Consider the following 24,343-nt stretch of genomic DNA (forward strand, 5'->3'; position numbering starts at 1 on the left):
TATAGTTTTAAAGAGAAGTGACCTCAGGTATAAGGAAACTTATATTTGTTGTGAGAGGTGCAAGCACCAACTCAAACAGGCTGCAATGGCAGGGCCGTAGTCACAGATTAAGTGGACTCCCATGGGTGGCATAAGACATGCTGCAAGCCATGGGAGACCCCTGGTGTACCTATGCCCTGGGTACCTTAGTACCATATACTAGGGACTTACAAGGGTACACCAGTAGCCAATTGTGGAGTTTCAATTTAGGGGAGAAAGCACAGTTGCTGTGGTCCTGATCAGCAGGATCCGAGCAGACTATGTCAAAAAACACTGACACCAAGCAAAAAGTGGGGGTAACCATGAAACCATGTCCTACTTTCCTACAGGTGTGCTTTAGATGATAAAGAGATAATATTAGTACAGGAGGAGAGTAGAAAGGGCTATGACAGGGGTACTAAAGAGGGAAATCAATAGACTAAAGTGCAAAATCCTGTGAAAAACTCACATTCCTCTTGCTAGATGTCTGGCGGATATTTCTTCGTGGTCTTGGCCGACCCCTTGTTTGGTGTTCCAGTTTGGCACCTTCAGTAGGAAGGTCCACTAGGGCCTCAAAGGAAGTGCTCCTGGAGCGGGAATATTGGCTACTTGTGGAAGAAGAGAACCAGCCAGAGGGAGACTCCATTTCCATTGCGTGGCGGTCCAGTTCCTGCTCACTCACACCTGAAGAGAAGAGGAATCAGAAACATTCAAGATTAGAAGGAGCACTAGTTACTGGGATATTGAACCACAATATGGAAGCACGAACAAGAAACAGAGAACAAATAGTAGAGCCAGACAGGGTTACAAGCACAACAAACAGGAGGGGAAATTTAAGTTTGAGTAGGCTAATATGACTGAAGAATAACAGCGGAAGGAAAAGGAAACACTATAGAGAGAAGCTTATATTCTCACTGATGAAGGCAGACACTGGACGGATCTTTCTGCTGTGCAGCTGCCTCTTAATTGCAATTGTATCCTGAAAGATAGAAACAACATGAACAGTATTACAATAATCTAGCAATAGGACGTTCAAAAAATAGGTCCAAATGCACACAAGTCATGTCATACACCACATTTGTTTTAGAAACTAAACAACACTTGTAATGTTTCCTTTTGTGAACAGGCCTGCAAAATAGATTGTCCAAGCAGCAAAAGTAAGTTGCTACTACCACTACTAGGCAACAGCTTTGAATGTGCTGTCACTCAGCATGAATCAGGTGAAACTAGTTACATACCAGTAAATACAATTCTGCAGCATTGGTATAGTTCATAGATTTATGTTATCAAAGAAGAGAGACAGTGAGGGGGCGGGTTTTCCACTCTCAGGGGGAGTGGTAGGTCCAGCTAGGTGTTCGCCCCAATTGTAGTGAAATACAAAAGGTACCCGGCTGTTCCTGTTCCAGGTGGACGTTTGGTGTTGGTGACACCCGTGCGTAGTGATAGAACGCTAAGGTATCCAATTTGTTGGATATAATGGCCTCACACACCCTTTGCAGGTGTCATGCTTCATCATCGGCAATGCTCCTCGTTGGGTCGGCGGTGCAATACCCAACGGGCAACACCTCAAAGAGGGGCTCTTTGGCGGAGATCTTTTTCCAACTGCCGTATTGGTGAAGTGCAGGTGAGGGGCCAGTGTTGTGAAGACGTTAATTGGTGGTTAAAATTGGGGTAAAGGGTACCAGGATCAGGTTTATTCTAGCGGTCCCCTACTCCAAGTTAAAAGAAAGGTAGAATGGACTCGAAGGAAAATAATCCTCTCTTTAGTACCCCTAGGGCATGGGTACTAAAGAGGGTCCCTAAGGGTGGCAGCATGCATTATGCCCCCCTAAGGGAACCACACACAAATTGCACACAGACTACCATTGCAGGCTGCATGACATGGTGCAAACTATGATTGAAAACAGGACATGGCACAACCCTGTGTGGCAATGCTTAAGACACTGCAAGGGCTATATGTAAGTTACCCCTGCAGCAGACCTTGGAGCCCTAAGGGAGGGTGCAATAAAGCATGAGAGGACATATCTGTCTGAGCAGATATGCCCCTGTAATTTCTATTTATATTGCTAGATATTACAAGGGAAAAGGAAAGCCATCTTAAAGCATGTACTAGACACTGCTTAAAAAGGGTTACCCAGCTACATAATGGCTTCACTGAAACCTATGTTTGGTATCAAACACCTCATATTAATAAACCCACACTGACTCCAGTTTTAGAGTTTTTAAAACATGCAGCAGGCCCGATGTAGGTAAATCCCATTTACCGATTTTGAAATACCGAATTTTACCGATTCGGTATTTCAAAATCGGTAAATGGGATGTAGGTCCCAACATCTGGAATCGTTACCCATTCCTTACAAATTAGGTAATTACCGATTCGGTATATAACGAATCTGTATTTGCTATTGAATCCTATGGGCCTTTGAAGCCCATAGGATTAAAGTCAAATACCGAATCGGTATTTACCGAATCGGTAAATACCGAATTTGGCATGGGTGCAGGGGGTGTCACTTTGACACCCTCTAGCACCCCCAAAACGGGCATGTGTGCAATGTGGCACACAGACATGCCCTAAGGGCACGTCTGTCTGTCACATGGCACATGTGTACATGCACAGATGTGCATGTACACAGGAATCGGTATTTTACCATGGATTTGTATTCCATGGTAAAATACCGATTCTGTAAACCATGTGCTGATGGAACATTGGCTACCTACATTGCATTTTCGGTAATTTTACCGAATCGTTATCATTACCGAATCGGTAAATATTACCGATTCGGTAAATTTACCGATTCGGTAATGATAACGATTCGGTAAAATTACCGAAAATGTGCCCCTACATCTCGATAGCCCTTTAGCGATCGGAAACGGCCGAAAATCGGTATTTTCGGCCGATTCCGATCGGTAAAGGGCTACCTACATCGGGCCCCTAGAGGGTATCTTATAGGTACCCTCTGGGTGCATGTACTAATCCTGTGTGCTGGCTGACAAGTCTTGTCCATCCTGCCACCTCAGACAATTTTCTGACCCCCTAGGAGGTGAGAGCATCCCCCTCAGAGGTCAGAAACAATACCTACTCTGCAGGAGGTATTTACAGCTATTATTGCATGAGAGCTGGTATATCAGCATTTCGAGGCCAGAGACTTCAAAGCCTCTGCCTACTTTGATATGCGAGCCTGGCGTCCCCCAGTACCGGAGGATGCCATCCCCTGTCCTGAGGCCCATTTGGCACCAGGACTGGAGGAAAATTAGATAATCAGGAGGCGTATTACACTCACAGGCTAGTCTCACCCCTAGGGTGGGCTAACTGAAGTGAACATGAAAGAAATAATTCCACCATTTTGTGAGTGGTGAAATTATGAACTCTGAGACAATGTTACGCCCACTCCTTGCAGGAAGTGGTCTTGTAGGGGATGTAGTAGCCCCAGAGGAAAGTAGCCCATTAGCTACAACATTATATTCCCCTTGAAGCCCCTAAATTTAGTATGTAGGTGGCCTCCTGATGCCAGGAAAGCATCACACCAAGACTTTGACTGCTGTGAACCCAGAAAAAAAGAAGGAACAAGAGAGCAAACTGAATCCATGCACCAAGGATTGGCACAAAACCCAGCCAGGCTGATTGCCATCGACAACAGCTGGGACCAACTTTGTAAAGAGCTGGACATCCTCCCCAAACCCTGGGAGGACTGCCCAGTACTTCAACAACTGCAAAAGATCTCCCATGGAGTAGAGGATCTACGCCCCTTCAATTGCAGACACGAAAACTGACAGCGAGATACTCTGACCAGCGCAACCTCGCCAGACTAAGCACCTACACACATGGGCCCCCAGCCTGAGTTCACAGGAACAGACAGTGTGCCTGAGGTCCAGAGACCCTCAAGACTTGAGCCCCCTTTGGGTTCAACCAGACTTGCCACCCAGTCCCTGCCTGCAGTCTCTTCTGCAGGAGACCGAAAACCACGAGAGCCTCTGACGGTGCGACTCCACTGGACAAAGCACTTATGCTGATGAGTCCTGCAGCCCGAGTTCACATGAACCAAAGGTGTGCCTGAGGTCTAGAGACTCTTAAAAGCTGAGCCCCTCTTTGGATTCAACCGGACCAGCCTCCCTGTCCCAGCCTGCAGCCTCTTCTGCAGGAGACCTAAAACCACAAGATCCTCTGACAGTATGACAGTATTCCTGAACCCGTTTTGACTCCCTCTCAGGGGAAGTAGCTAGAAATTAACTGGTTTTAGTTTTACTTGCAGTCACCTGCACCACCAACTTTTAGGTGAGAAATGCGGAGACACAAACGCATGATCACCCGGGGCATGGCAGTGCCATTGTGCAATTTGTCAGTAGAACGGGTGGCCAGAGAAAGGTTTGGTCTATACATCCAATACATTCTCCGTGAGTTCCTTGTTAAATGGTAAAAGGGGCTCAATGGATTTCTGCAATGACTGAAGCACTTTCAGAAGTACATTGGTCTTGACCTCCCAAAAGGGGAAGCTGAAGGTGAAGGAGTTCGGCCGCCCTATAGATACGGATTACCATGGCATAAGAAGTACTCTCCTCGGTGACCGGGTCAGGTGAGAGGAGCCCGGACTCAGGGGAGGTATCAAGGCCATTAGCCTCCTGCAGGTTAGTTGTCATACACAGTCTCTTTGTGATAAGGTTGGCTAATCTCATCACCCACATTGTAATTGTTATCCGATTAGGTCCTGAAAAAACAACTTACTTACCTTCTGTATCGCCTTATTGGGTAGAGACTCCATCTAGCCACAGATTCCTTACCTTAGAATTATCCCCAGGCATCAGACTGGACCCCCCAAAAATCTCTAGCAATACTCCTGCATGCCGGTAGGTAGCATAGTTCGGCTCTGCATGGTATTGTCATACTCGCCGGAAGTGACGTAAATGGTGCTTATACAGGCGCCAACCTTGCACACTAATGTCAGTTTCTTTTCATGACTTTCCACACCGGGAGAGTGGAGCCTTGAAGAATTCTGTCCGGGGTGTGTAAAATGAGGACCATGAAAGACCTGTCCCTAGAAAAAAATTCAGAGTGGGGAGGGTGGGTCAGAAGGTAAGTAATTTTTTCATCAGATAGAGGCTGCTAGCTGCAGATTCTTTACCTCAAAATAGATACCCATCCAAAACTTCTGGGAGTGGGAGATGCTTCTTGTCCAATTCATAGCAGATTTTAATGCAGAGCATGATCCATCGAGAGATGGTCAGTTTATGCCTGGCCTTCCCCTTTTGGACTCGACATGCCCCACAAAGAGTTGATCGTCCACCGGAAACGTTTTTTCTCCAGTCAAGTTAGAACCACAATGTTCTTTTTAGGTCCAACTGGTGAAGTCTCTCCTCTTCCTTAGGGGTGTGAGGTCGGGCATAAAAGGTAAAAATTCTGGAGCAGCATGTTTTGAAAACTCTTGCAAGATACCTAGGTGATCCTCAACTGCTCCACACTAGACAGGCGGGCTTCAGAGCCCATCATAGCACAGAGCTACTGATGGTATCCGTTTTGGACGAGCTCAGAATTAGGGCCAATAGTAAACAGCTGCGTGCCCTGATTTTATTAGACCTGTCAGCAGCATTCGACACGGTCAGCCATAATATACTGCTGAACCAGGGGAGAGGTGTGGCGTCGCAGCCAGGGTGATTGACTCTGGAATCTGGGAATCACGGTTCGATCCCCGGGGCCAGCGGCAGATTAGCCCAGCACCATGTGACTCTGGGCAATAGCTTGCTTAATCTCCCCGATGGCCCCCAGCGCCTAGAGACCCTAACGGGTGATGGTTCGCGCTTTACAAATGTGGATTATTATAATTATTTCGAATTTGGGCATAAAGGGGCAAGCACATCAATGGCTAAGATCTTTTCTGTCTGATCGTACTCGGAGAGTTCAACTGGATGAGCAGCTGTCGGACCTGGGCTCCCTGACCTGTGGAGTACCTCAGGGCTCTGCATTATCCCCGCTTCTTTTTAATATCTATTTGCAGCCCTTGGTGGATGCCTTGACACATAAGGACAGCCAGGTTTTTAATTATACTGACGACACTCAACTTCTTGCCCGGCTTAATAACTCCTGTCAGGCTCAGGAGTCAGTAAAAAATCTGCTTAGGTTCACTGTAAATTGGATGGCTGCCAACTCTTTGAAAATAAACCTGGATAAAACTGAGGTGCTTATTATTTCTACACATAATAGCCCTTGGTGTGACCTTTTTTGGCCCCCAGAACTAGGAGTGGTCCCTGTGCCAGTACCAGTGGTAAAAAGCCTGGGGCTGAAAATTGATTCGGAATTGTCCATGTCTTGCCAGGTTTCCTCTGTTGTGGGAATCTGTACGGGTGTACTTGGCAGTTACGGAGACTTGTTCCTCTCCTTTCCATATCTGCACTGCAATCTATTGTTTCCGCCACTGTCATCTCTCTGTTGGATTATGGGAATGCCCTTTATTTGGGCCTTCCCCAGAAGCTCCTTAGGAGACTACAAGTTGTACAAAATGATGCGGCTAGGCTAATTTTCAGACTCCCTAGGAGGACGCGAGCCACCCCTCTGCAACATAAATTGCACTGGTTGCCTATTGAACAGTGCAGTTTAAGAGTCTTTGCATAGCCCATAAGGCAATCTATGGGAAGATGCCTAAATAGGCCTGGGCGGTAAATTCTGTTCCGTTCCCGGAATTTTGGTAATTTTGCGTTACGCGGAGAACGCGAAATTGCCCATAATTCTGCGTTCCAAGAGTTCGCAAAATTTTTTGCTTGTTCGCGTTCTCAAATTCATGTTTGCAAGATATTTCCCCCGAGCACGCAAACAGCGATTGCGAACAGTAAAAAAGCATCGCGAACAAGCAATTCTGCGTGTTTGTTGAATTTCTGCATATTCGCAGAGATTTTTTACCGTTTCGAGCAGATATGCGTAACACGATTACGCAAATTCCGCCCACCCCTACACCTAAATACATAAAAGATCGTGTGATTAAGTACGTTCCCGGCCGGGTCTTACGATCATCCAAGGCCTGTCGGCTAGCCTCGTCCAGGTATAGCCTTAAACCCAAAGGGGGAGAGCGTTTTTGGTCCTCCTCCCACAGGTCTGGAATGATGTACCGGAGAACCTGCGAACGGAACCGGTTTTGCTTACCTTTAGGAAGCTCTTAAAGACCTACCTTTTTAGAGAGGCACTAACATCTGCATAATCTCTGCATCCGCTGCCGCTAGTTATCCATATTCTAGTGACTTGTTCACTTTCTCTAGCAGCGCGTAGAGACCGGTTAGTGATTTGCGCTATATAAAAATAATATAATATAACATAGCATAACAGGTAAGTCAAGTGATGGTTATGGAACTGGGTGAATACCTTCAGTAAGAAGGATGCACAAGTCCGGAGCACAAGTTTGTCAGGGAAAAACGAAATATAAGGAGGCTGAGAGGATAGTGTCTGTAAAACACTGACCCTCTGGGCTGATGTACTTGCCACCATCAAAGCAGTCTTGATGGTGAGTAGCTGAAGAGGACAAGAATGAAGCTCCTCAAAAGGAATGCACATCAAGAAAGTAAGAACTTGGTTAAGATCCCATTGAGACATAACAAGCTGGTGGAAACATATGTTGCAGAACTTAAAGGATCCTATTCATAAGGGGGATTTAAAAAGAGAGGGCTGATCTGGCACCTGCGGAAAAGCGGCAAAGACCAGACAGATAACACTTCCAGGTGACCAAAGCTGTGCTAGGGATAGAATAAACAGAAGAATCTGAGAAAGGGGAGCAGATAGATGATCAACCTGTTTCTCAGCACACCATGCCACAAATGTATTCCAACAGCTGGCATATGACATTTCGGTGGGGGGACGCCGACCTACTAAGATAATATTACAGACTTCGGGCGGAAGATCGAAACCAGTCAATTGCTGTTCTTCAATCTCCACGCCTGGAGGTGTAGGGTTGATCATTTCGGGTGGAGAACCCTCCTGTGTTGCTGTGACAGAAGATCCTTCCGAAGGGCCAGGCTGAGATCCAGGCTCAACAGCCCTGGATACCAAACTCTCCAAGCCCAATCTGGAGCCACAAGGATGACTTGGGCTCTGTTGTTACTAATCTTCTTTATGTAGGAAAGAAGGATCTTTCTGGCATAGATACCCCCACATTTTGCCTGGTGTCAGTGTGTTTTGACTGTTGGTCACTGGGATCCTGCTAACCAGGTGCTCTCTCCTCTAAATTTACTGGTAAGTACTTTATACACCCCACAATTGGCATACTGAGGTACCATTTTAAGTCCCTAGTATATGGGTCTGAGGTACCCAGGACATTGGTACACCAGCATGTATTGTGCCACCCATAGGAGCCCATGCAAACTGTGTCTGTAGAGCTGCCATAGCAGTCTGCATGACAGGGTGCATGCACCCTTCACTTCAGATATAAGGTTTCCCTAATATCCTGGTCACTGCACCCCTCTATATAAACCCCCTAAGGTAGGCCCTTCAGTCCAAGGGCAGGGTGCATGGTTGTAAGTGTGTGGGTACCCCTGCAGGAGCAGAGGTACCCCTACAAACAACAGACTCCATTTGCTGGGCTTTGTAAGACAGGACAGCCATTATAAGGTATGTTGTGGGCAATGGCAAGTCGAGATGTCTAACTACATAAAGGCTGCCTCAAACCTGGTCATGTTTGGTATCAAACATGTTGGAATCACGCAGCTACACCGGTTCCAGTGTTAGTTGCAGGATACCTTTTACTGGGGGGCTCCTTAGAGGTCGCCCAGTACCTACCTGTTTAGCTTTCTAGGGCCTGACTGCCAGCCCGCGCTGCTGCCAACCCTAGACAGTGTTTTGCCCCCCCCCTGCTGATGAGCTTCACTTGGGCAAGGGAAGTTGAAAAAATGATTTCCTGCAAAGGTGTGACCACCTCTACCTTAGAATTAGGTAGAGTGGGGGCACTTCCAATCGCCACCAGACTGCATTGAAGGACACATTTGATGCCCTCAATGCATAAACCAGTTTTGTTTAGTTCAATAGCCCTTAGTTACCGCTCTGGCACGTAATTACACAAAGGGCAGGGGAGTGACCACCCTCCTCTCCAGCTCCTCCCTAAGGACGTGCCCAGAGCTCCTCTAGGAGGCCACTTGATCTGCCATGTTGAATCTTGGCCCCTGGGAGCATCTGACTGGCTAGGATAGCTACGAAGCGTCCCTGACCCACTCTGATATGTCGATCGCCGGAGAAGAGGTCCTTCCCCTTGTTAGGGTTACTTAAGGGCTCCCCTGATGGTGAGTCCTTAGATTCGCCCCAACAACAACTTCTAGAACCGACTGCCTCTCACTGCAGATTGTGGACCAGCAGAGACTCTTCTGCTGGTGGACACTGGAACTCTCTTGTTCTTCATGCAAGGACCCACAACAAGACAGCTCCTGGTAGGAAGAATCCTGCTGAATCTTCATTCGTTTGCTTCTCCAAAGATCTGCAACTCCGTGGCGGTGCATCCTCTAATTCACCAGACTGTATCCTAGCCTGAAGGAATCCCCCTTAAAGTGAAGGAGTCACTTCCCTGCATTTGTAGACACCTTGATGTTGATGACCGGTTTGCTGATCCAGTTATCTCCTGGACATCTCCCTGCTCAGCAACACTGGTGGCAGTTTGCTGGTCCTCTAGACCAGTCTTCCCTGCAAGTTGGGAGACCGTAATCCCTCTCCAGCCACTGTAGATCGCCTTACTGTGCACTGCATCTGTTTGGCATTACCAAGGATTATTGCTGTCCTGCCTGCATCCTCTGCCTCATGGGCCTTCGTCTCCTGTGAGATGCTGGGGCTTCCTATGGGCTCCTGTGCCTGCTGCCAGAGGGTCCTTGAGGCTGCTCAATCAATTCCTGCTGGCTCTCCTACATGCTGAAGGCCGGACCCGACTTACCCCTGCTGGGTTAGTCCCACAGACCTTGCTGGTCTGCAACCAAGCATTTTCCAGTGAACCGTTGTTTGCGTCTGCCATGGCTTGTTGGTGGTCCTCTGGACCACTAACTTTCCTGTACTCTTCCACTGGCATGGGGCAGCTCATGAAAGGCTCCTGGGCTCCTAGTATGTTGTCCTAGAATGTTGCCTGGTCTCCACAGCTGCTTTTTCCTCTACTCCGTGCTACTTCAAGAACCTTCAACCAGGGCTGGTATTGTGCTCCTGTGTTTCCTGGTCACCCCCGGGTGGTACAAACTCTGTCCCCTGTGCTTTCAGGTTCTTCTCATCTGGATTCTTCACCCTGAGTCCACTGGCCTGGTACGCGAGACGCTGTATCTCCTAAACTTCCCCGACCCTCCATTGGCATCCATGAAGGTTTCTGACAACAATTCACCCCTATGCACCCAGGCTCCCTGGTGCAGGTATCCGTATCTTCTGGGTATCCACAAGCGGGGTGACTCTCCAACCTTCCTTGATCAAAGTAGTTCCTTTGGGGTCTTTTGGGAAGGGTCCTAGAACTCTAATTTTCCAACCGCGACTCACACTGTGCTGTCCTATGGAATTTTGACCTGGTGTAACCACTCGGCACCCAGGCGCTTTGGGGTCTCTAGCCTCTCACCTTGGGTGGTTCCTTGCTTCCCCTGGGGTCCCCCAGCCATGGGCACTTGCGGCGGGCAATGTAGGGCTTGGACCAGACCCCAAGCAGGATGGTAGTCTTGACTGGCTTCGAGGGCAGGTTAAGGTCCAGGACCTCAGCCATCCTCCTCTCCACCATAGCAGATTAGGCTCCAACCTCCATAGCGACGATAGGAGGAGAGTCAAACCAGCATCTGAGGAGGTGTCCAATTCAATGACTTCTGCCAATTCCTAACAACAAGTGTCCTACTTGGGGTCTAGGGACTGGTGTGTGTAAGGGTCCAGTGCACCCTCCTAATCTTCCCCAAGTGCCAGCTCATAAGAATAGTGCTCGGGCTTCGGCCTGAAGGGAATAGCTCTAGTAGGCGCAGCAAACGGCACTGGACAACGGCCATCAGGCTTCGTATCAGAGTCGGGGATGAAAATTGTGGCAGCACCAGGAGAGTCGACTGTGAGCTGTTCCAGATGTCTCGACCAGCGCCGGTCCGGATCCATCTGTGGATCTACAGGGCCCGACTGGCACCAAGGGTGAACTCACAGGAGGAAGATCAAAAGGGATTGATCAAGCTAACAGGAACGCAAGCCTTCATAGCAGTTGTACGTGACTTCGATCAAGGTGAAACCTGCGTCCAGTCGTCATCATGGAGGACAGTTGGGGTGTCATCTTCCAGCATTGATAGAGTTGGTATTGGCATTGATATGCCGGGGACAGCCGCAGACTGCTGTGCCAGGTGCAGAATCAAGCCTAGAACCAGAGACGGCCCATTATGGTCTAAGAGGGTCAAGCTGGCACTTGCAAAGCTTTGCAGAGCTCTCAATTAACTTAGAAGTGGTGGATGGCCCCGTAAACTCTGGTTGTTCCGTAACAGGTTGCAGGATCGGCTCTTAAGTTCAATGACTTCGCTACCGAGATCGAGATGTATCGTGTCACCCTGTACCTCCTCAGGGGAGTGTGAGTGGCGGAAAGGTCCAAGCACCATTTAGATTTCTTGTTTTTCTTTCTTCGACTTACCACATAGACTGACCTCTGGAACAACTCCAGCAACTTCTAGATCTCGAACAAGACCAAGACCAAACTTCCAACTTGTACTACTCTTGGTGAGGAGTCTTCCAGTAATTGGTGATGTACAGTTTCACTTTAGGACTTCAGTTTCATTAATGTACAAACACTGTCAGCCTAAGAGTAGTGGCTCGACCCCAGGCACCACAGACAAATTTGGTGAGGATCTGCCACAGACATTAGTTTGCAACAGTCCTTCCAAGCCTAAAACCTGTTATTTGGGAGGTGTCATGTCACTTGCACACTGTTAAACAAAATTCAGATCAAGGTTAAGGGTCTCTAAGAGACCAGGTGAAGCTCTGGATCCACAAAAGAATGGAACTGATCCCAGCACAAAGGACTGGCATCTATATAGTATAAATAGTCTATCATTTCTGGAGCAGAACAGCATTAGTGCAGAGCCGCACGATGCAGTCTACCGGCACACAGCGGAACTGCTGCAAAGGTTCCAGATCCAGTCTGACACCTCGGGAATATTCAAAAGGTGAGGAATCTGTGGCTAGAAGTCTCTATCAGACGAAAGACAATAATCAACTAAAAGGAAGAAAATGTAGTTAAGGAAAATAAATAAAATGGGTACGCAATATCTCTTACAATGCTGGTGGAGAGCTCATCATCAGTGAACTCCTCATTCTCTCGCAGAATGTTCTTCGGGGGCAATTCCTGCAGCATTCCAAGAATCTCAGCTTCTTGTTGAGCCAGTTTCCGCAATTCAACTATATGACGAGACTGCAAAGGACAAACAGAGCATACATTTAAACAGCTACTCTGAAAGTCAATACTTTGTGGAATTGCTTATTCAACAGATGTTTCTACATGCGGCATAGAAATAATACTTACTTGTAATCAGAGTTCTTCACCATGGGAAAGTAGGAAAGTGCATCCCCTTGACATGGTCACACACACTTTTTGCCCTAGTGCTGATGCTTTTCGATTGAAAGTGCACTGTCTCCCTGCTAACCAGGCCCAGTGTCAGTGCTTTTTCCATTAAAACAAAACACATGTAAATTGTAACCTAACTGGCAAGGACTTAAGCACCCTTGTAAGTCCCTCGTAATCGTACCCCTGTACCTAGGGCATTGGTAATCAATAGTGTCCCTAAGGGCTGCTCATGTATTGTGTCACCCAAAGGGACCCACACTGCATGCAGACTGCCATTGCAGGCTGCGTGAAATGGTGCAAACCATTTTTGAAAACACAACATGGGACACCCCCTGTGTGCTATGGGCATGCACACTGCATATACTACATATAAGTCCCCCCTACAGCATGCCTTAGAGCCCTAAGGCAGGGTGAATTATTTTATATGTGAGGCCATATATACATGAGCATACCCTGTGATGTCTGGTTCCACTGCCACAACATTGCAAGTGTTCAGGAAGCCATCTGAAGTATATGTACTGGCCAATATTCATTACATGTTACCCAGCTACATAATGACTTCAATGAAAATAATGATGCTTGGTCTCAAACATCTCATCTTGACAAATCCATACTGACACTACTATCAGATTTGCCAGGCCATGCACTCCGAGAGCACCTTAGAGGTGGCCCCTGCAATCTACAAGTCTCTTAGTGTGCTTGCTGACTGGTCTCGTCCATCCTGCCATCAGAGATGACCTGCTCTCTGACGTCAGAAGCAATGCCTGCTCCGGTGGAAGGTGTTCACACCTCCTTCAGCAGGTTGGCTAGTATTTTAGCATATCAAGGCCAGATGCTTCAAAGCCTCTACCAGCTTTGATATGAGATCCCGGCTTCCACCAGACCTGGGAGATGCCACACCTTGCCCTGGGGCCCATTTGGCACCAGAAAAGGCGGGAAAATTAGCTAGTCAGAAGGTGTGTTCCCTCCAAGGGCAGTCACAACCCTAAGGTGGGTTACCTGAAGTGAACAATGAAAGAAGGGTTCCACCATCTTGCTTTTATTGGGACTAGGAACTCTGGGTCAGGTTTATGCCCACTCTTCCAAGGAAGTGGCCATTAAGGGGGTGTAGTCACCCCAAGAACAAGTATTCCATTGGCTACTACCTTACAGTGACCTTAATGCCCCTAAATTCAGTATGTAGATGGCCCCCTGACACCAGGTACTCAGATTCGCTAACTGGGAACAGAAGAAGGATCAAAAAGAGCCAAAAACGCAAGACCTGTGCACCAGCCCCGGATTTGGCACCAAACCCTGCCTGCTGCTGTCCCGACCATTGCAAAGACTCGACTCGTCCTGCAGTTATGCATCCTCCTAAAGGCTTGGAGGGCTGCAAGCACTTTGCCAACCAGTACACATCTCCCTTGCAGTGGAGGAGCCACTTCCCTGCAGTCTGCAGCCACTGTCCGCACCTGCCCAGTACACTGTTCTGCTGACTACTGGGTCAACCAAGAAAGAAACACCCCAGTAGAATGTCTTTGTGGCTCCCACAGGTTAGCCTCATCTCCCCAATGAGTTTTGAGCCCTTTGATCCTCTAGGAGCCCTCCAGCACCAATATCCTGAGCATCAGAGCCATTTCAGCAGACAAGGCTGGATACATGTCCAGTCCGGACACTAACCCTGCCAAGACCGCCCCACCGATGAGGGATGTCGGCATCACCAAGGCCAGCACCGAGAGTGGCCCTGCTGCCATGTTTGTCCATCACCAGGTCAACAACAAGAAGTGAGAGCCTCCAAAGCAAGCGACCTGCCAGACAAAACACCTCTGCACCCGACCCCCACACTACGAGACATCGCCAACTGATGGTGCCCCCTTGCTCCAGAGACCTTCAAGAGCCGAGCCCTCCTTTAGGTTCTGCCGGACTTGTCCCCAAATCCCCACTTTTCTTGTTGCAGGTTTCTCCATTGACTTTAACAGGCATCATTTGAGGCTACCATCGTGACCAGCACCTCTTCATCCAGACCCACAAGGGGAGGTAAATCCTAGCTGCTGGTGTTTCTTTGGACCTTGGACCCTAATCACTTCTTCCACAGGATAACATTACCATGTTCGAGGCTCATGCCACACATCTGACAGTTGTGATTTTCTACTGTTTTTCCTGTAAAAATCTATAAAATCTAAAGTACTTACCTGATTCTGATGATCTTGGTGTCTAAAATTATATAAAAACCTGTGTTATTTTTCTAAATTGGTCTCGAGTTTCTTCTTGAGTGTGTGTCTCATTTATTGACTCTGTCTGCACAACAAATGCTTAACACTACCATCTGATAAACCTAAACTGCTTGAATAAAATACCACAAAGAGAGCATTTAGGATTATTAATTTAAGCCCTGTGAGCCAATAAAAGTAGTCTGGACTTAGTACATAGTGTGCCTCATTTTGGTGCACTACATAATAAGCCAGCTTCCTGCTTTGGTGAATCAACTGTGGGGTACTAGACTTTGCATTTGCTGATATCACTTGGTCAATAGGCGATTCCACAAAGAAATCCACATTTGACTTTAGTCAAACATATGTTTGCAAATTTCAATATTTCCAAAATTGTCTGATTTGAACTGTTAGGGGCTTGTGTTAAGTCCCCCAGCCCATTGGTTGTATTAGAGATTTAACACATGTACTAGTCAGTTAAGCCTGAAAAACCAACTCCACAGAAGATCCTGATACCTTCAAAGAGGCTGACAGGGGCAAATCCACGACGAAGGGTTCAGCGGCAAAGAGAATAGCTGATTGATAGTGTGCGACGGAGGCTTCCAGTTAATGTGGCCTATGCTACCAAGGTCCTATGGACACAGGCTGCTTTGCGGTAAAACCGTCTTGGCTCAGGACTTTTTGTATAACTTGGTGTTGCTGCTTACAACTTTAATGACCATGCCTGCTTCCTGCTGAGGGGTATCATTACCTTCATACTTTCCTACTATCTGTAATCTGTTATGCCTTCATCCAACGAATATGGGGCTAACCATGTGGTAAATGTGCTAACACAAAGTGATGCCACAGGGAGTGGGGGTGGATCACGTTCCTTATTATTTAAAAGGTGAGCGATAGGCACTCTGTAAGTTTGGGGTGGCGGGAGGTTTAGTGCGGTATTGCATGAAGGCAGTGTGGAGGGAGGGAGGGAGGTGTGTTGGGGATGGGGGGACTTGTTTAATTTATTTTTGTTGTTGTTTTATTGTGATGGCGGTGATGCAAGATATACTATGCAATCAGGCACGCTTAGTGCTCATAGATTCAATGTATCGAAATTTGTCACACACACACTCGAGACAAGAGGGATGGCGCCCCCATTTATTCCTGTGTACCTTGTCAGACCATATTGTAAAAAGAATGCTCTGCATCATTACTTGGAACGTAACGGATTGGGGACAAACTCAAGCGTGGGGTAGTACTCCAATATCTCAAGAGACAGGCCCAGGATATTGCCCGTCTCCAAGAGACACACCTCATTGGTAACACCTGCAAAGCACTGGACCGCTGGGGCTATAGATTAGTGGTACACGTGGGATTTATGAGCGGCTCTAGAGGGACCAGTATTCCTATTCATAAACAATGCCCATTCATAATACAGAATACTTGGTTTGATGGCCAGGGCAAGTATACGGCAATAGTGGGGTCTTGGAAGGGGAAACCCCTTAATGTACTCTCCATCTATATTCCTCCAGTGCTGATGGCAAAAATGTTGTCCGAGCTGGGTAAACTCCTGCTGGATCTTCTGGTTGGTATCCTGGTGATGGGAGGAGGCTTTAACCTTGCGGTGGATGGTCAGGTTGACTGACATTCCCCCCGACAGAACCCGCACAACACCTCCTCCCTAATGGACTTCCTCCGAGCGTTTGGCCTAGTGGACCTCTGGTGCCATTTTAATCCCCTGAAACGGGCTTTTAATTTTCACTCCAGGGCCCATGGTAGTCAGTCCAGAATGGACCATATGTTCACGCATATCAATGATCTTTCCTACTTTACTGACGCTAGGTCCCTGGCACATGGTATTTCAGATCGCTCCCCTGTTCTTCCTCAACTTAATTTGCCTCAAGGCCACCATCCCCTCACCCTCTCCATAAACCCCTGAATCCTGAAAATCCCACAGGTCAGAAGTGACCTGCTCAAAGGAGTGACTCAATACTTTACTGAGAACACACATTCAGTTCAATCTCACTGCATGCTATGGGGGGCCTTCAAGGTGGTAATCACGGGTCAGGCTCTTTTACTGATGGTGGGACACAAGAAGGAATGGCTGGCTAGGTTAGACACCTTTGAGCAGGAGATTAGGGACTTAGAAGAATAAGTGGCAACTAGTGACGATGAACTGCTCGCTCACACTTTAAGTGGTCAAACGCCTAGACTATCGTCAATTAGCAATGGACACTGCAAAGGTGAAGCGCAAAGCAACTCTTCATAGAATATATGAGTTGGGTGACGCCACAGGTAAAATACGTGCCTGGTTAGAGAGGCGGGAGACCGCTCAGAGATGGGTGTCCCTTATCGAGGCGGGCACGGGTGAACGGGTTACGGATCCACAACACATTGCTGAGGCCTTCGCCACCCACTTTGCTTCCATATATTACTTTTCCACACATACCACACCACAAGATTCCAGAGATCTCCTGGCCACTATCCCGGTGACTGTACTTACCCCAGGGGACAGTGACTCTTTGGAGGGTGACCTTATGGAAGAGGAACTCGCGACTGCCATTAGCGGCATTAAGTCGGGCAATGCCATGGGCCTAAATGTGCTCCCAATAGAATTGTTGAAGCTAGTGACCTCCAAGATAACGCCTGCTCTCCGGGCTAGGTACTTTGATTGTTACCAGACAGGGTCGCTGCCCCCAGATTTGATGCTGGCTTCAATTGCCGTTATACATAAGCCCGGCAAACCAGTGACTAGATGTGAAGCTTATCACCCCTGACCGTTGAAGTTAAAATCTTGGCCAAGGAATTGGCTAATCGCCTAATCCCAGTTATATGTAAGTTTGTGCACCCCGATCAGTAGGGTTTTATGCCCGGCCGCAACACGGCCCTTAACCTCTGAAGACTCTACGGGGTAATGGGGAGAACCCAGGCCATTCTAGAGGATGCTGCATTGCTGTCACTGAACGCTAAAATCGCGTTTGACACCATTGAGTTGCCTTATCTATTTGCACTCCTCGAGCGCCTGGGGTTGGCCCTCACTTTATACAATGGATTAAATTATTATACACGGGTCTCACAGCTCAGATGGTAGTTAATCAACACTTCCTGATGCTTCCAACTGGAGAGGGGGACTAGGCAGGGCTGCCCCCTGTCACCCCTCTTATTTGCTCAACTGCTAGAGCCACTGGCGACCTGGGTCAGGGGTGACCCCCTAATCAGGGGACTGAAGTGGACTGACCAGCATGAGGACAGAATATCCCTATATGCTGAAGATGTCCTTCTATACGTGGCAGCTCCTTCGTCCTCGATCAACAGGACTCTGCACATCTTTGCGATCTTTAGTGCCCATTCAGGATATACTATTAATTGGACAAAGTCTGTTTTATTCATGCTGCAGGGCCCTGTACTGCGGATGTCCAAAGACACCACTATAACAGTCGCTACTGAGGGCTTCCGGTATCTCGCCATTTACATCTCGACACATCTGGCACACTTCTATGATGTCAATCTTAAAGCCCCATTGACCAGGCTTCGGAAAGACGTGCTTCACTGGCGGTCACTGCCCCTCACTTTGTTTGGAAGAGCGGCATTGTTCAAAATGCTGGCACTTCCTTGGTTTCTATATGTATTACAGAACATCCTGCATAGGGTCCCAGATGCCTATTTTACCAGTGTGGAGAGTGAGGTTTGAACTCTCCTATGGGACGGGATAAGCCCATGCATCGCGACGCATAAACTGACCAGGGGGTGGTACAATGGAGGGATTGCGTTGCCTGACCTGAAACAGTTCTACTGGGCTTCTCAGCTTGCAGTGGTTAATCAATGGTTCGTCGCTCCACCGTCCGAGCCGGGGTATCGCACGGATCGATGGGTAATGACCAGGGGAGGGTGTCAGTGCACACTCTATTCCAGTCCTAAACGACAGCACCTCACCTGCCCCATGGCTCACACAGTGGCACTTTGGCACTCTGCAACAAAGAAACTAGGGTGGCACACGAAACTAACATTGCTCATACCCTTATGGGAATCCGAGCAACTCGGCATACTGAGTCGGTGTCCGGGCTTTGACAAATGGGACTTAATTGACATTTCCTCAGTGGGGAACCTTTGGAAACCAAATGCTATGATCTCATTTGCAGCTCTCAATATCAGTTAGCGGAGTCTGAGGCATTACGTTACCTCCAAATCCGACATGCACTCATCACTGTCGTTGCCGGCGGTGGGGTTCTACCCAAGGTCTCCCTGCTGTAAGACCGACTCCTGACAGACCCCCTAACACGTAAAGCAATTTTGCTTACCTATCGTAAATTAATAAACAATAAACCTGACCCATTGATACGTCTCCGACAACTACGGGAAACAGACCAGAGATACCTAGAGAACGACGACTGGCAGGAAGCCCTCTACTCTGCCAGGGAAGTTGCCATCCCAATGCGACTACGTCTCATTCAACTTAAAATATTGCACAGAACATATCTATCGTGACGTAAATATGTAATTTACTCTCTTAATTTCTATGCAAGGTAAGTACTTAATCAATAATAACTCAGATCGGAAGAAAAAAGACAGAGTCCGTGGTGTTAGAGTTCTTAGGGGTTTTATTCCTTAAAAAGGAATGGTCATGACCAGGATATCATGTTCTGACCACCACAGGGGTGTCAGAAGGGATAGAGCGAGCGCGCTACAATTTATTGACAATACATAGCTTATATACTTAATTCAGTTCATAAGAAACAGTCATAATGGGCGTAACAGCTGAGAGAAGACAAGATAACAGTATCCACGTGTTACTAGTGCGTAATCAGAAGGCGTGGTCTAGAGGTGTGTGCTAGAAACGTCACAGGTAGGTGTCACAAAAGGGGTGGCACTACCAGAAATGTTGCAGTGTCAGCAGAAATCGGGAGCTTGGATGCGCGCGCAGCTGTATGACGTGTGATTGACGTGAAGCTGGAGGGTGCAGGGGACTTGACATTTACACTGACGGAAAGAGACAGAATTCTGGCATGTCAGATCAACTTGTGCTTCTATCATATCGGATATCTGGTGTTTAGGAACTAAGCTATCTGGGCGGAAAGGTCTCTAGGGCAGAAGCTATTCTATACTTGCTGTGAGTGCGTGTATAAGCGCCTGAGTGTCTGTATGAGAAGCGTGGGGGCATGGGCCTTCCATGGGAGCATGGCAACAAGGGCTATGAATTACTTGAATTACTTGCACAGAGACAGGCCGGCCCTTTGGCTCTGCAGCTGAGGGGAATGTTGACTGAAACTAGCAGGCAGGAATGCGTCTTCGGGAAGGGAAACAGATAACTCGAAGGTTATAGTCAATCTTGGCAGGCAGCAGACTGAGCTGAGCGCGAGGGGCCGCGCTGAAAGTAAGTCAGAGTTCACGGGTACAGAGGCAGCCTGGGCAGAGGCCCTTGGAGTCAGAAGCCAGAAAAGAGGCTCGGTGGCAGAAATTCAGGGGCCTACTCAGCTAGAGCTGAAAAACGTTGAAGTACACTACAAAAAGACGTTGGCATAGCATACTTAGGAACGGACCATTCAACCCATTCATGGTGGGTCTGAAAGAGGACATGTTAACTTGGACGCAAATGTATTTGCGTCTTCATAGCTGGCACAGGAGGGAAGTTACATGCACCTTAATTCGTACATGGAGACGGTGGGGTGCGCGCTAGGGAACACATCTTGACCATAAAATTTATATTACCTCATTCCCTCCTTGTTCCCTACGGACCCTTCATGATATATCAATCCTCATGAATCGATCAGTCTGTTCTTGTAACATTATTTGTTCATCTTTCTTTCTTTGACTGTTCAAGAGAGAACTGGAATGTTCAATACATGATGTGGCACACAGTCCACAAATCGCTGGCCCACACTGTAGGCACAGGCAGCAACTGAATACTATGACAAGGCCAATGCCTAGGAAGGATAGGATCTTCCATCCCCAAGCGGATAACGTTGTCCAGAACCAACCAGACCAAGTCCAGGTGCCTGGATTCTGATGTATCAGACTTGCAATTTTATGAAGACGTGTAATAGCTTGGTAAACAGATGGCGCATTTTGTGGGATGAAAACGCAGCAACTTGACCCGATGACCTTACAGGCTCCACCTCTATCTGCCAAGATGACGTCAATAACAAGACGATTTTGAAGGACAACAACCCGCATAGCAGATTGCTCCTCTGTTAAGTTACCTAAAGCGGAGGCAGTTTCATGTACTACAGCTTCAAGTGTTCTAGTTAATCTACGTATTAATTTACTGTTTTGGACAGGTCCTAGAAAGAAAAAGAATCCCTTATTAAAATCAGTGTACTGTTCCCATGCCGTTTCTGTGTAGTCGACAAGTGGGATATCTCTTCTGGGTCTATTTTTTACGAGATTTGTATTTCTATGGTAATCAGGGGGAGCTAGGAAAACAGGTGGCAGAAGGAATGCAATATAACAGGTACCATCCCAATCTGGAGGCAAACGTATGTATGCGGTATGACCACAAACAAAATAGGAATGACGAGTAGCTTTAAAGGACGATTTACCATGATCACTGAATTCGACCACAGTAGTGCATTTACTATGACCTAAGTGTACTGAACCTTTCTTGCTAACACATAATTCACCGGTGACTGGTAATACTGACATAGCGGGCAGAACTGGTGCGGCTTCGGATTCTACAGTAAGAATCATAAGGCTAATTGTGTAACTACCTAATCCATATACTTCATTTTCTAGATCAGTTCCTATTCGAGTGGGGAGTCCCTCTTTATCAGGGTAACAGACGTTGAGCAGAACTAAGTTCAGGTTTCCCCAAACCCAGCTCCCATCGAAAACAGCAATATCAGGATCTAAGGAATTAATTATTTTAAACCATGCACCACAGGAGCCGTTGTGAGTGAACGGATACGGAAAGAGGGGCAGAGCTCCCTTGTAGTTCTGGTAGGGAGGGAGTCGGCCACATATCCAGCAGTCTGTAGCATTGTTCGTCTGATGGGAGTGGTGTAACATACTAATGAATGTGTTATTGCGCAGCGCCAGTCTGTAGGAGAGTTCATGTTGTGGTAACTCACTAAAAGAATGTTCAGCAGAGACATTGTAGACAGATTGTTCATGCTTGAAGATAGGACAGTATATAGGAAGCAGTATACTGGCAATAATAATTAGAACACTTAGAAAAAACATTATTAACAATGTCACTATACAGTGACTACGCAGTGATTTGCAGTATGTATTTCTTTTGACTTGTCTCTCTCTCTCTCTATCTCGATCTAGGGGATACATGTCAGAAACTATTTAACCGATTCACCTAGGGGAGGACTTAAACAATTAAACTGTCTGACTTGCTAGATCGGAGTTTCATACGGTATTCCTCTTGGGGAGTTTTCTCTCGTTCGGATACTTCAAAGTCACTAGTTTTGATACAGTCTTTGGTGGGGGTGGACGAGTCAGAGTCCTGTTTCAGTTCATTTTTCAGTTCATTGCAAAGCTTAATATGACTCGTGTGGACCCACCCCTTTCTTCCTTCCAACTTGACGGCGGTCCTGGTAGTAAGGAGGACGATCTTCGGTGCTTTCCAGCGGGGCTCCAACGGGCTTTTCCGGTCGAAGTTCCGGACGAGAACTATGTCCCCCGGACGGACCTCATGTGGCTTTACATCAGTGTTGTCAGGAAAGGCTGCGGCAACCTGTGAACGACATGATTGGAGTGCAGACATCAAGGAGGCAAGGTAATCTGTCAACATATTACAATCAACATCAGTGATTTTCTTCGGAATGGGCGTCCCCCACATATTCGGTGGTCTGCCAAAGACCACTTCGTACGGAGATAGCCCTGATCTCGAGTGTGCAACCATTCTCATGTAGAACAGTGCAACTGGCAGGGCGACTATCCAGTCGACCCCTTTCTCCTGACATATCTTAGCAAGGCGGGTTTTTAATGTCTGGTTATGCCTTTCTACAAGGCCTGCGGCTTCGGGGTGTCGGACACAGTGGAACCTCCACTGATATCCTAGCAAAAGGGAAACCTGTTTCATCAACTCGGATGAGAATGGCTGTCCGTTATCTGAGTACACGACACGGGGCAAACCGTACCGTGGGAAGAATTCTCGAACCAGCTGCTTGGCAGTGGTCGGGGCGGTGTAATCTGATACTGGGTAAGCTTCTGTCCAACGGGAAAGTGCACAAACAACTACGAGGACATATTTGAAACCTCGACAACGGTCCATCTGGATATAATCCATCTGGAGGACTTCAAAAGGGTAATCGGGAGGATGAAATCCACCTTGCTCTACAGGAACGCTTTTACCTGGATTGAACTGACAACAGATCATGCAAGTACGCACTTTCTGTTTCGCTGCTGCTCGTAAGTGTTTGTTGTACCAGAGATTCTGCAAACAATCTATCATGGCTTTCTCTCCTAGATGTGCAGGACTATGTGCTGTATTTATCATGCTTTGAACCATTGAGTCGGGGAGAAACCATGTAGATTTTCCCCTCGTCATCCAACCTTGATCTGTCTGAATCCCTCCTAGTTCAGTCCATTTCTTTATTTCATCTGGAGTAGCGTGTGTCTGGATATCGATTACGTCTAGGGTGGGATCTCTAACTGCCATACACTTTGTCGGTACTATTGTCTTTGTCACATCAGTAATCTGGGTGTGAGTCAGTGCTGTATGTTTTGCTGTCTGGTCTGCCAGGTCGTTACCCTGGGAAACAGAATCTGTAACTTTAGTATGTGCTTTACACTTCATGACTGATATGCCCGAGGGCAAATGTATTGCTTCTAACAGTGCTTGAATGAGGGGACCATGTTGTATCTTGGCCCCATGAGAGGTCAGGAAACCTCTTTCTTGCCAGAGGACTCCGAAGTCGTGTACAACTCCGAATGCATAACGGGAATCTGTGTATATGTTAACATTTCTGTTTTTGGCTAGAATACAAGCTCGGGTCAGAGCGATGAGCTCCGCCGCTTGAGCAGACAGGGTGTCAATACGATGTGTTTCTTTAACTTCAGTGTCAGTGGTCACGGCATACGCGGCCACTAATTCTCCTGTACTTGTTCTCATGCATGAACCGTCCACATAAAGTGTCAGGTCTGGATTTGTCAGTGGGACATCTGTTAAGTCTCGTCGGGGTTTTGTCACTGCATTAATGACCTCTATGCAATCATGCGGGGCTGGATCTGTCATAATTGTAGGTAACAGTGTTGCGGGGTTCAGGATGCTACAGCGTCTGATTTCTATGTGTGGCTGGAATAGTGTTAATTCATAACCTGTCAGTCGTGCTATAGTTAAGTGTTGCGTCTGGGTTCTGTTTAACAGAACCTCTACAGAATGTGGAACTTGAACTGTTAATGGATGTCCTAAAACAATTGAGTCGCTTTGTCTGATTGCTAGTGCTGTTGCTGCTACTGACTTCAAGCATGCAGGGAGTGCCTGAGCTACTGAATCCAATGTACTAGAAAAATAAGCGCAAGGCTTATGTGAACCTGCTTGATCTTGAGTGAGGACAGACAACGCTGTACCATCACGTTCTGTAACAAAAAGTGTAAACGGTTTGCTGTAACATGGTGTCGCTAAAACTGGTGCTTGACATAAAGCTTTCTTTAATTCTTCAAAAGCCTGTGTATGTTCTTGAGTCCAAGGGAGGGCAGTCGAAGTCGCTG

The 24,343-nt window shown here is 47.4% G+C and overlaps 1 protein-coding gene across 1 annotated transcript in view; it reads right to left on the reverse strand.

Moving 5' to 3' along the window:
* The window catches only part of CARMIL3 (capping protein regulator and myosin 1 linker 3), a 1,161,278-nt gene that overhangs the window by 273,434 nt on the left and 863,501 nt on the right, over positions 1–24,343 (reverse strand). The window contains exons 29-31 of the mRNA XM_086923677.1: positions 12,231–12,365; positions 934–997; positions 488–702 (exon numbers count right to left, since the gene is read on the reverse strand). Coding sequence (XP_086779803.1) covers positions 488–702; positions 934–997; positions 12,231–12,365 — 414 coding nt within the window. The remainder of the gene's footprint in view (positions 1–487; positions 703–933; positions 998–12,230; positions 12,366–24,343) is intronic.

This window comes from Lissotriton vulgaris, chromosome 5, assembly GCF_964263255.1.
Source record: "Lissotriton vulgaris chromosome 5, aLisVul1.2, whole genome shotgun sequence".
NCBI lineage: Eukaryota > Metazoa > Chordata > Amphibia > Caudata > Salamandridae > Lissotriton > Lissotriton vulgaris.